This window comes from Suncus etruscus, chromosome 5 (genome assembly GCF_024139225.1).
Source record: "Suncus etruscus isolate mSunEtr1 chromosome 5, mSunEtr1.pri.cur, whole genome shotgun sequence".
NCBI classification, from domain to species: domain Eukaryota; kingdom Metazoa; phylum Chordata; class Mammalia; order Eulipotyphla; family Soricidae; genus Suncus; species Suncus etruscus.
This window is the reverse complement of record NC_064852.1, coordinates 122,104,277-122,117,004: the sequence shown is the minus strand read 5'-3', so window position 1 is coordinate 122,117,004 and position 12,728 is coordinate 122,104,277. Positions and strand designations below refer to the sequence as shown.

The 12,728-nt window shown below is 43.2% G+C and overlaps 2 protein-coding genes across 3 annotated transcripts in view; both read right to left on the bottom strand.

The window, feature by feature from the left end:
• The window catches only part of SF3B1 (splicing factor 3b subunit 1), a 350,612-nt gene that overhangs the window by 147,731 nt on the left and 190,153 nt on the right, over positions 1–12,728 (bottom strand). The gene's annotated exons all lie outside the window — the stretch shown is intronic.
• RFTN2 (raftlin family member 2) overlaps positions 591–12,728 on the bottom strand; it is a 67,378-nt gene continuing 55,240 nt past the window's right edge. For both annotated transcript variants that reach the window (XM_049773256.1, XM_049773257.1), the window contains exons 8-9: positions 7,533–7,611; positions 591–904 (exon numbers count right to left, since the gene is read on the bottom strand). In XM_049773256.1, the coding sequence (XP_049629213.1) occupies positions 632–904; positions 7,533–7,611 (352 nt within the window). In that variant the 3' untranslated portion in view covers positions 591–631. The remainder of the gene's footprint in view (positions 905–7,532; positions 7,612–12,728) is intronic.

Sequence of the window (12,728 nt, the reverse complement as noted above, 5' to 3'; positions counted from 1 at the left end):
AAAGGATTTATTTTCAAAGAATAGTTGAACATATATAGGCTTGCTTTGTATATACATGTCAGAGTTAGAGACAAAAATTTCAATTGTTATTTTTGGGAAATAGATGTTTCATTAATTAGCACTTTGTGTTGTGTTGTGCATACCTGTGTGTATGTATATATATTGTGTGTGTGTGTGTGTGTGTGTGAGAGAGAGAGAGAGAGAGAGAGAGAGAGAGAGAGAGAGAGAGAGAGAGAGAGAGAAATGATTATTTTTCATCTTAAGACTGCCTGCCTGAGAGCTTCCTAACTAGATAAAATACTGGCTGAGATATTTAGTCTTCTTTTAAGGAATTGTAAGAAAAGTGTACCTTGAAGATTCACTGAACACTGATGAATTATTACCGATGAATTATTACAGGCGAGTAACCTAATGAGGAGGACAATTTCAACAGGTGTTTTAGTTGGCAGGAGTATAACCAGGCTGGCTAAGTATACAAACATGTTGGCTATTCTTCTTCCTCAGGGAGCTTGAACAAGGATGACAATGGATTTGAGCAAAGGCCAAGTTCACTGCATTATCTAAGTGCAGAGCAAATTACAAAAATCACACCAACTGAAGTAATTTTACTCCTTTCATCATTGGGGCCAGCTCACATGCATGTGACCTGAGTCACCCCGTCCTCCTGATCCAGCTGCCCATCATCTAGCTCGCGGTGGACGCTGTCTCTGCTGCTGAACCCAGAGAAGCTGCTGGAAGGTGCTGGCTTCCTCTCCTGCATCCAGCATTCTCTGGAGGGGCCGATGAGGTTCTCCGAGGACAGGGACCTTCGCTCAGTAGGTTGGGATGTGGTGGTGTCCAATCCAACGCTCCGACTGGCCCCTTTGCTCTTGTATTCTGCTTTCAAGTGGCGGCTGCTTTTCCTCTGGAATACAGACATGCCCACCACCAGTTAGAGCCTGGTTGCTTGGGGGCTGGAGCGACAGCACAGTGGAGAGGGTGTTTGCCTTGCACGCAACTGACCCAGGTTCAATCTCCAACATCCCATTGGTCCCCCGAGCCTGGCAGGAGCGATTTCTGAGTGTAGAGCCAGGAGTAATCCCTGCGCGCTGCCGGGTGTGACCCAAAAATCCAAAAAAAAAAAAGTAGTTATATATAAGAAGATTGCACTGGATGAAGGGGGGGGGGAGAGAGAGAGAGAGAGAGAGAGAGAGAGAGAGAGAGAGAGAGAGAGAGAGAGAGAGAGAGAGAGAGAGAGAGAGAGAGAGAGAGAAGAGAGAGAGAGCAATGGCCGAAGCATTTACCTTACACTCAACCCAGGTTTCATTCCTGGCACCTTATAGGGTCCCTCGAGTCCTTCCATGAGTGATTCCTGAGCCCAAAGCTAAGTGTAAGTCCTGGATACAGCCAAGTATGGTCCCCAAATAACACGACACAAGCAAAACAGATCAGAGTAGAGCTAGACAGTAAGTCCAGTGGGTTCAGGTGCTTGGGTCCAGGCTACCAGGAGCAGCTCCTGAGCACCACAAGTATGACCCTAACAGCCCCCCTGAAAATATATTTGTATTTTCCCAGTTACGAAGTTTTTATCTGATGAAAAAGTTTTAAAAATGTATTCCCTGGGGATTAGGATTATGTTTTCCTGAAATATGGTGCCAAGGCAATAGCACAGTGGGTAGAGAGCTTGTCTTGCATGAGACCAACCTGGGTTTCATCCCAAGCTTCCCATATGGTCTCCTGGGGATCCACTAGGAGAGATTCCTGAGTGAGGCCAGAAGTGAACTCTCAACATCCCTGAGTGTGGGCAAAAAGCAAACAGATAAAACCAAAATCTGAGTTAAAATGATAAAAGTAAAGTCACATACAAGACTAATGCCCAGGTTATTCTCAGAAAATTTTGTTAACCAGGGCTGGAGAGATATTATAGAGGATGAATCATTTGCCTCGCAAACAAACAAAAATTATTTAAAGGGAATGCATCACATAGTTGACCATAATAATGGTTTCCAAGCGATATGGAGATTCCTTCACAAACTGGAAATTGAGCTTCCATACGATCTAGCTATACCACTCCTAGGAATATACCCGAGGAACACCAAAAAAAAAAAAAAAAAAAAAAAAAACCAACTTCCTTCCTTACACCTATATTCATTGCAGCGCTATTTACAATAGCCAGACTCTGGAAACAACCAAGATGCCCTTCAACAGATGAGTGGCTAAAGAAACTGTGGTACATATACACAATAGAATACTATGCAGCCGTCAGGAGAGATGAAGTCATGAAATTTTCCTATACATGGATGTACATAGAATCTATTATGCTGAGTGAAGTAAGTCAGAGGGAGAGAGAAAGATGCAGAATGGTTTCACTCATCTATGGGCTTTAAGAAAAATGAAAGACATTTTTAACAGTATCACAGAGACAAGAGAGATGAGGTCTGGTAGGTGCAGCTCATGACATGAAGCTCATCACATAGAGTGATGAGTGCAGTTGGAGAGATGACTACACTGAAAACTATCATAACAATGTGAATGAATGAGGGAAGTAGAAAGCCTGTCTCGAGTACAGGTGTGGAGGGGTGGGGAGGAGGGAGATCTGGGAAATTGGTTGTGGGAATGTTGCAGTGGTGAAGGGGGGTGTTCTTTACATGACTGTAATCATACAACTATAATCATATTTGTAATCACGGTGTTTAAATAAAGATAATTATAAAAAATAATTTGTTTCCAGATAAGTTATTTAAAAAAGAAAAATTTAAAAAAAGGGAGAAAAAAATTTTAAAAATGTACAGTGACAAACAAATTTGTGAAAATGATTATTTTATCTTCAATAAGGCCATTAGGAAATAAATTTGTTTCCATATAAGTGAAAGCAAAGTTATTTTAAAAACAGAAAAAAAATGGGCCCGGAGAGATAGCACAGCGGCATTTGCCTTGCAAACAGCCGATCCAGGACCAAAGGTGGTTGGTTTGAATACCGGTGTCCCATATGGTCCCCGTGCCTGCCAGGAGCTATTTCTGAGCAGACAGCCAGGAGTAACCCCTGAGCAACGCCAAAACCAAAAAAAAAAAAAAAAAAAAAAAAAAAAAAAAAAAAAACCAGAAAAAAATTAGAACAAGAGAAGAAAGAAACAATTTTAAGATTCTCAAATGGTCAGAACTAAATACCCAAGCCAAAGTCAACGACAATAGAATCAAGAGACCAAACTATAACAAGCTAAACACAAAATGGAACTATTACACTAGTAGTCCAGGGATGCATGCTGGGAACTCTGGTAGAGAGAGGTCAATTCTGGTGGTGGGAATGGCCCTAATTTACTGTCACTCTATTCCCGAAATCCAAACTATGAAGGGTGTAATTCATAATGGTTTCAATAAAAAAATTTTTTTTAAAAAAGATTCTCTGCTCCCAAGTGTGATGCCCTTAGCAGCTGCCTTGGACAGAACAACACACAGGCACAGGTTAAACAAAGGCAGCTTCTCTCTGACACTGGGACTCAAGTCAGGAGATTAGGGCCAGAGGGGCTCCTTTTCCCAGCCTGGTTCCCAGCGCCCTTTCCCACATGCATAAATTACACATTCATTAGCATAAGGCTCTTCACAGGAACTGAATGAGAAAGGGAAGTACTGGCTGCTTGGACCTGTCCCTCTTCACTACTGCCAGCACCAGTGGTGAATTTGGCAGTAAGTTTCTTAGCATAGACCAGCCAAGAGGATTGTATAATTATACAAGAAGTTATAAAAACCATAAATGAAGTGATTTCCCCTCCCCTACTTGGCAGACACCACTTGGCAAACAATAACTGATTTTCTTGTCTTAGTGAGGCAAGATAGATTTTATTTTTTCATTTTTATTTACTATTATTATTATTATTATTATTATTATTATTATTATTATTATTATTTGATTTTTGGGCCACACCCAGTGGTGCTCAAGGGTTACTTCTAGCTCTGTGCTCAGAAATCGCTCCTGGCAGGCTCAGCGAACCATATGAGATGCCAGGTCTGTCCTGGGTCGGCTGCGTGCAAGGCAAATGCCCTACCACTGTGCTATCACTCCAGCCCCATAGATTTTATTTTATTTTATGTATTATTTTATGTATTATTATTTGTGTGTGTGTGTGTGTGTGTGTGTGTGTTACACCCGGCAGCACTCAGGGGCTACTCCTGGCTCTATACTTAGAAATGGCCCCTGGCAGACTCAGGGAACTATATGGGATGCTGGGATTCAAACCACAGTCCTTCTGCATGCAAGGCAAACGTCCTACTGCTGTGCTATCTCTCCAGCCCCAAATTTTTCTTTCTTTCTTTCTTTTTTTTTTTTTTTCATTTGGTTTTTGGGTCACACCCGGCAGCGCTCAGGGGTTATTCCTGGCTCTATGCTCAGAAATCGCTCCTGGCAGGCTCGGGGGATGATATGGGATGCCAGGATTTGAACCACAGTCCTTCTGCATATAAGGCAAATGCTTTACCTCCATGCTATCTTTCCGGCCCCTATTTTTTAATGATTTTATTTGGCTTTTTAAATTTTCAGGCCATACCCAGATGTAGTCAAGGTTTACTTCTAGCTCTGAACTCAGGGATTACTCCTGGTGGGACCATTTCAGGTACTAAGGTAAGACAAGTGCCCTATCTACAGTGCTATTGCTCCAGATCTGAGATGGTTTTTACTGAGCAACCTTAGATGTGAGGGGAGGAGAATAAAAGGAACATGTACAAGAGAAGAAGAGCTTGAAAGCACCAGCATGCAAAGATAGGTAGAGACAAGCAAGCAAAATATTGGTTCAAGAGAAAACACAGGTTGAGCTCAGAAATCACTCCTGCCCTTTTCCACACTCCTACAAAGCTCAATTTTACTCCTTAACTCTCTCACCCTCCCCAAACATCACTAACCCACATTACTCTTATTAACTTCAGTATTCCACAATCCTAATCACAGACCAAAGCTGTGCATTGTGTGTAACAACCCCAAACTGTTTCAAAAGACATAAAATGGACACGTATTTCTTTAGAATATTTTGTTTTTTTCTCTGACAGCTATAAGTCTTACTAAATATTCTCTTATACAGTGACGACTCTAACCACTTTTTATCTTCTCTTTATGAGCTGTTCAACAAGGAATTTTGGTGAAAGAGTCCCCCAGTTTAATGCTTATGATTGAACCGTATCATGGGGATTGTTGGACTTGTTCTTATGGCCCCCATATGCACTAATAATGCCACGTGGCATTGCTCCTTTTTTGCATAGGCACATTAAAATGGGAAAATACTATACATACAAATAAGATCCTATCTAATAGAGATTGGAATACACAAATCTTGTAGTGCAAAGGGACCTTACACCCTGAACATTGACATAATGACCTGGCACAGGCCTCAGAAGAAAGGGCATTTTCCATTCACCCCTGAACCAGGGAAGACATCCACGAAACATCCAGGTTTTTCTATAACATCACCTGGAAGCAATCCTCTACCACGGAAGACCCTACCACTGCTCAGACATCGACCTGCTCAAAAGAGACTTTCCTTAACACTGAGAAGACTTAACAACGACCTGCTTACAGGACAGGGCTTCCTGCATTGCCCTTTAAAGGTGAGGTGAAACGAGAGGACGCTCAACATGCTGACTTCAATGTAGGATATACAGATTCCAGGATCTTTAATACAGAAACATGATACCAACAACAGAGACTGTGTGAAAAGTGTTGGCACTACGGACAATGTCTTGGATTGGACGATCTAACTTGCCTGGAGCCTAGAGTTGGTCTTATGCCAGGAAACTTCAGGGGTAGGGTCTCTTTGTATTTAGGCCAAGGTTATTCCTTTCCATACCCCTCATATTTTGGTGGGCCTATGCAAACAACAATTGCCACTCTAACACCGTTTTTACTGTGCTCCTTTGACTCTAATCCTTAAAAAAAAACCCACTTAAAATTTGAGGTTAACTTAAGCTAATATGCATGTACATGGAAATGTAAAAAATACTATGTCTCTAATGTTTAAGGAGTTACATAAGTTTTATGGCTTTAGATTGCCTTGTGTGCTGTTAAGAAATATTATAATGTGTTACAATCTGGGGACTTGAGGGACAAAGTAATTGTACATGGATTCTGTTTTATTTATCTTAATGTTCTTTGGCTGAAAGTTCAAAGTTAAGATATCAGAAAGGGGACTTCTTCTGAGAATTATGTTATGGGTGATTGTCCTTCCACTGTAACTTTACCTTGTTCTCTTTCTTTGCATCTTTGTTCTCATAATTAAAAATAAAAAGAAAATTTAAAAAAATCACTCCTGGCAAGCTCAAGGGGACATATGGGATGCCGGGGATCGAACCCGGGTTGGCCGTGTGCAAAGGCAACATAATGTCCACTGTGCTATTGCTTTGGCCTCAAGTTGTTGGCTATTTAATCTCCAGTTTAAGTCACCTACATGTTTGACCCGAAATAACCTGAAGATCCTGAGTTTTCCTGCAGGAAAAGCCAAACTTTTGTTGAAGTATACTCATTTAGAAGCAGCATTCTAAATTTCTAAAATATGGGCGTCTTGTTTACGTGGACTCCTCCTTGATGCAAACTATTTATTCACTTCCTTCTTGATACGTAAGTGAACCAGTAGTTTTATGTTACAATGAGGTTAAAATAAAGATGACTCACAGCCAACACTCATGTGTGAATAATATGAATAGTATTTAAAGTTAAAAAAAAAAAGAAGGGCTTTGAAATTTTTTTTTTCAGAGACAGATATCTCATCTTAATAAAGAGACTGGGAAGGAGTTGCCTTTGGGATTTTTCTGGTATCCTTTTTCACTTGTAGTAGAACATTCAAAGGTCAAAGAAAGAAAAGGTTGCCATGTAGTGAGGCAGCTCTGAGGCATGAAGAAGAATGGAAAACCTTTCTGGCCATTCTCCCTCTCTCTAATGTCATCCTGACTTCTGCAAAGAATATTTACTAATAAACAAAATGCGTGAAAGCGCTTGAAGGTTTCTGGGTGCTCTGGCTACTGTGGATGCCTGAGTACTACCGGGGTGATCCCTGAGCACATGGCCAGAAGTAGACCCTGAGCACTGCCAAGTATAGGGCTCAAAAGCCCCCATCCCAGAAGTAGAAATGAAAAGGGGAACTGAGTCCTTGATTTTTGTCAAGGAAGGGGCCCACTATTTTATTATTATTTTTTTGTTTGTTTTGGGGCTACACCTGGCAGTGCTCAGGGCTTACTTGTAGCTCTGCACTCAGGCTCAGGGGACCATATGGGATGGGGTTGGGTGTGTAAGGCAAATACCCTACCTGCTGTGCTCAGTCCGGACGCCAGTACCTGCTGTTTTTTTAACTGTCTTCAGCTCAATATAGTCCTTGTGCCTCAGTGGCAGATTTGGAGGAGAAAATTCTAGTGCCTTTCAAACTTGCCTCCTGCTGCCCGTTGCTGAGACACTTTCCCCCAAATGTATTGATTCAGGATCCCACGCTTCTTCCACCCAGCATTTGGAATTGCAATGACAATTGATGCTTAAACACAGCTACATGACATTCAGTTCATAAAGCATCAGTCTTACTCACTTCTGGCATCTGAGTGGCTGAGTTCCACATAACAGGTCTTTGAAGGAAAACAATTTGCTTTGTAGCTAGATTCCCCTCACTGTAAATAAAAACAATAGCATCAGAATTTGTACATGGGCGATTCTCTGCATTTCATGCTTTGCTAGAATGCTCTAAATCTATTCTCTGTAAAATAATCTTATGATCCCAAAATAATGATAAATTTTAATTTTATATAGGTTGCCGCAGAAAAAATGTCAAAAAATACGCTAAAGACTGATTATGGTCATTACAAAAGAAAAGTTCAAAGTTTAACGAGTCACAATTTCATTGTACTGATAAGGCTATTTTCATCTTTTTGTGTATCCTTTGCCATTCTTTTTTTTTTTTTTTTTTTTTTTTTGGTTTTTGGGCCACACCCGTTTGACGCTCAGGGGTTACTCCTGGCTATGTGTTCAGAAATCGCCCCTGGCTTGGGGGGACCATATGGGACGCCGGGGGATCGAACCGAGGTCCTTCCTTGGCTAGCGCTTGCAAGGCAGACACCTTACCTCCAGCGCCACCTACCCGGCCCCTCCTTTGCCATTCTTATAAGTGCTCTTTGCTTTTCAACAATTGCACCTCGGGGGAACATCTTCCTTCCTTCCTTCCTTCCTTCCTCCCTCCCTCCCTTCCTTCCTCCCTCCCTCCCTTCCTTCCTTCCTTCCTCCCTCCCTCCCTTCCTTCCTCTCTCCCTCCCTCCCTCCTTCCCTCCTTCCTTCCCCCTCCTTCCTTCCCTCCCTCTCTCCCTCCCTCCCTCTCTCCTTACCTCCCTCCCTCCCTCCCTTCCTTCCTCCCTCCCTTCCTTCCTTCCTCCTTCCCTTCCTCATTCCCTCCTTCCTTCCTCCCTGGCCTGCCTTCCTTCCTCCCTGGCCTTTCTTCCTTCCTTCCTTCCTCCCTGGCCTTCCTTCCTTCCTTCCTTCCTCCCTGGCCTTCCTTCCTTCCTTCCTTCCTTCCTTCCTTCCTTCCTTCCTTCCTTCCTTCCTTCCTTCCTTCCTTCCTTCCTGGCCTTCCTTCCGTCCTCCCTGGCCTTCCTTCCTTCCTTCCTCCCTGGCCTTCCTTCCTTCCTTCCTTCCTTCCTTCCTTCCTTCCTTCCTTCCTCCCGCCCTCCCTCCCTCCCTTCCTCCCTTCCTGCCTTCCTTACTCTCTCCCTGGCCTGCCTCCCTCCCTCCCTGGCCTGCCTCCCTCCCTCCCTCCCTCCCTCCCTCCCTCCCTTCCTTCCTTCCTTCCTTCCTTCCTTCCTTCCTTCCTTCCTTCCTTCCTTCCTTCCTTCCTTCCCTCATTCATTCCCCTTTCTCTCTTTCTACCTTTCTCTACCTCCTTCCCTTCTTATACTTTCTTTTCTCTCTTCCATCCTTTTAAGCACCATGGTTTGCAATGATTTCTGAAGGGGTATCATGCATATCACTTTACTTACTTTTAGCACCCAGTTCTTGTCCAGAGTAGTAAGTTCCAACTATCACTGTCATTATACTATCATTGTACTCTAGCTGTACTCCTCCACTACTTTTGGCAAGCTTCTTACCATGGACCAGTCCTCCTGGCTCTTGTTTCTATTGTCTTTGGTTATTATTATCATACATCTTTTTTTATATCTCACAAATCAGTGTGATAATTCTATGTATGACCCTCTCCCTCTAACTCATTACAATAAGCATAATACTCTCCATATCCATTCATGTATAAGCAAATTTCATGACTTCATTTTTCCTAACAGCTGTATAGTATTCCATTATATAGATATACCACAGTTTCTTTGTCCACCCATCTGTTCTTGAGCCTTGGCACTTGTATTGTTTCCAGATTCTGGCTACAGTAAATTGTGCTACAATGAACACAGACATGCAGATCAATTTTCTGCATTGGGATAGTTTTATTTTTAATACCTTTTTCTTCTCTTTCATTAAAGAAAGAAGAAAGCCATGGATTTTCAGAGTTTTAATTTTGTAGCCTGCCACTATATTGTTTCTAGAAGCTTTTGTTTATAGAGTTTTTGTTTGTTTTTAGGCTACACCTAATGGCACTCTACTTTTGGCTCTATGCTCAGAAATCGCTCCTGGCAGGCACCGGGGACCATATGGGATGCTGGGATTTGAACCACCTCTGGTCCTGGGTCGCCGCTTGCAAGGCAAATGCTATACTACTGTGCTATCTCTCCAGCCCCTATTTATAGAGTCTTTAGGATTTTTCTAAATATAGCATCATGTCTGGCCACATTCTTTATATCTACATAGTATTTCAAAAGAATTAAGACACTAGAATGCACTAAACCTTTCTTTTTAGTATTGGAATATCAGGTAATTTCTAGTGTCTTTTTTTTTCTTTTTTGGGCCACACCTGGTGATGCTCAGGAGTTACTTCTGGATATGCACTAAGAAATCGCTCCTTAGGGGCCAGGAAGGTGGTGCTAGAGGTAAGGTGTCTGCCTTGCAAGCGCTAGCGTAGGACAGACCGCGGTTCGATCCCCTGGCGTCCCATTTGGTCCTCCCAAGCCAGGAGCGATTTCTGAGCGCATAGCCAGGAGTAACCCCTGAGCATCAAATGGGTGTGGCCCAAAAACCAAAAAAAAAAAAAAAGAAATCGCTCCTTGGGCTAGAGAGATAGCATGGAGGTAGGGCATTTGCCTTGCATGCAGAAGAATCATGGTTCAAATCCCAGCATCCCATATGGTCCCCCGATCCTGCCAGGAGCGATTTCTGAGCATAGAGACAGGAGTGGCCTTCGAGCATTGCCGGGTGTGACCCAACCCCCCCCCCAAATCGCTCCTGGCTTGGGGGACCATATGGGACTCTGGGGGATCTAACTGAAGTCCGTCCTAGGTTAGCACGTGCAAAACAAATGCCCTACCGCTTCAGCCACCGTTCCAGCCCCTCTAGTGTCTTAATTATATATGAATCTGCTATAAAATATGTATAGTCTTGTTAAGACTTATATATATTTTTTTTTGGGTTTTTGGGTCACACCTGGCGTTGCTCAGGGGTTACTCCTGGCTGTCTGCTCAGAAATAGCTCCTGGCAGGCACGGGGGACCATATGTGACACCGGGATTCGAACCAACCACCTTTGGTCCTCGATCGGCTGCTTGCAAGGCAAACGCCGCTGTGCTATCTCTCCGGGCCCAAGACTTATTTTCTTGATAGATTTTTCAAAAGTGGTATTTTTCTATTGAAAGGCAATACCTAAAGATGTAAGAAGGGGTTATGTATGTGGCCAACTTGGGTTTATCACGTATGGCCCCCTGACCACTACCAGGAGTGAGCACTGAGCACAGAGCCAGGAGTAAGCCTTGAGTACTGCAGGGTGTGCTCTGCCCTCAAATAAAAAGGAAACAAATCATATACATTTAGAAAAGGGGTATATTTTCAATTTCTTGTTGTACATTGCCAAATTTACCTTATTAAAAGAAGGTATCGATTTGGGCTGGTAGAGGTAAGGAATTTTTTGTTTATTTCTTTTTAGTTTTTGGACCACATCCAGCGGTCTCAGGGGTTACTCCTGACTCTTTGTTCAAAAATTAATCCTGGCAATACTAAGGAACCATATGGGATGCTGGGGATTGAATCCAGGTCGGCCGCATAAATGGAAAACACCCTACGTGCTGTGCTATTGCTTTGGCCCAGAAGTAAAGAATTTTATATGCATGTTCCACTGAAAGGCTCCAGACACAGCCAGTTTCATTTTTTGATGTTTCTTTGCCATCAGCTACTCAGTATTCTCCTGGAATACTATCATCATGGCAAATTACTCCTGGAAAAGACTACTTGAAGTCCGGATGGGCCTGAAATGTTTTTCACACAGTTTCCATGGACTTATGGAAGGAGGTCTATAGCTAATGTTGCTCAGTTACTTTTATTATGCAAAAACCTCACACAAAGCCTATTAGGTGAATTTGATGCTGAGCTCTTTTTCTGGAAACAAATACAACATTGAAACCCTAGCCCTAGAGCTTTAGGTCCACACCACACACCATTTGAAAACCTCAAATTCAGTGATACTGTTGAATTCCGAGAAACAGTTCTTCCAGAAAATGGGAAATGGAACTCGGCTTCATTTTCATTATTTTATTTTTTGGGGGTGGGGGTGAGGGGCACACCGCAGTGCCCAAGGGTCACTCCTGGTTCTGTGCTCAGAAATTACTCCTGGCAGGTTGGGGACCACATGGGATGCTCGAGATTGAACTTGGGTCTGTCTGTGCCCTGCACTGTGCTATTGCTCCGGCCGCTTCATTTTTATTTTTAAAATACTGGGCTTGGGAGATGGGCTGGATTTGGATGCAGAAGCCCAGTTCTATCTCTAGCACCATATGGCTTTCCCATATGGGGTCCCATACACAACTCATGAAGCTTTGAGTCTAATCATAGTTGACTGATTAATTGTTGGGAGGGTAGCGCCATGCCTCTGGCTGTTCTACGAAGCCAAGAGAAGCAGTGAGGAGAGGATATGTCACCCCACCCTAAACTAAATGATAACTTTACCTGATTGTCAGACCTGCCCACATCTGGAAGTGGTCTATGGAAGGTAACAAAAGGGTTGCCTCAAGGCTGTAAGGGGAGTCTGCAGAAGGAAGGGAGAAGGCTGCAGGGGCTGACAGCATGGAGAAATATCAGGGACAGGTTTAAGTGCAGGGCTGCTTATTGGAGCCTGCTTAAAAGGTTAGCTTAGAAGTCACACATGGTGGCTAGTGCTTTTTATCAATAAAATTTCATGTCTCCTGAAACTTCATGACTGCTGTGGATCATTTCCTCGCCACTACCTTAAACCTTCAGACCTTCAGTTGGAACGGGTTGCAGGCTCTGGGCTGGAGGAGAAAGGCCTCACCCTCCATCCACCACCATCCCAGAATCTATAATTAATATGTAATTCTACAAGGGTACTAAGGTTTTCAAACATGCATGTGTTCTGTTACTGGTTATAAACAACCACATACTCCATCTCTATAACCTCATTTTTTTTCCTTAAAAAATGGAGGGAGTGGGCCCGGAGAGACAGCACAGCGGTGTTTGCCCTGCAAGCAGCCTATCCAGACCAAAGGTGGTTGGTTCAAATCCCGGTGTCCCATATGGTCTCCCGTGCCTGCCAGGAGCTATTTCTGAGCAGACAGCCAGGAGTAACCCCTGAGCACCGCCGGGTGTGGCCCAAAAACCATAAAAGAAAAAAAAAGAAAAAAATGGAGGGAGTG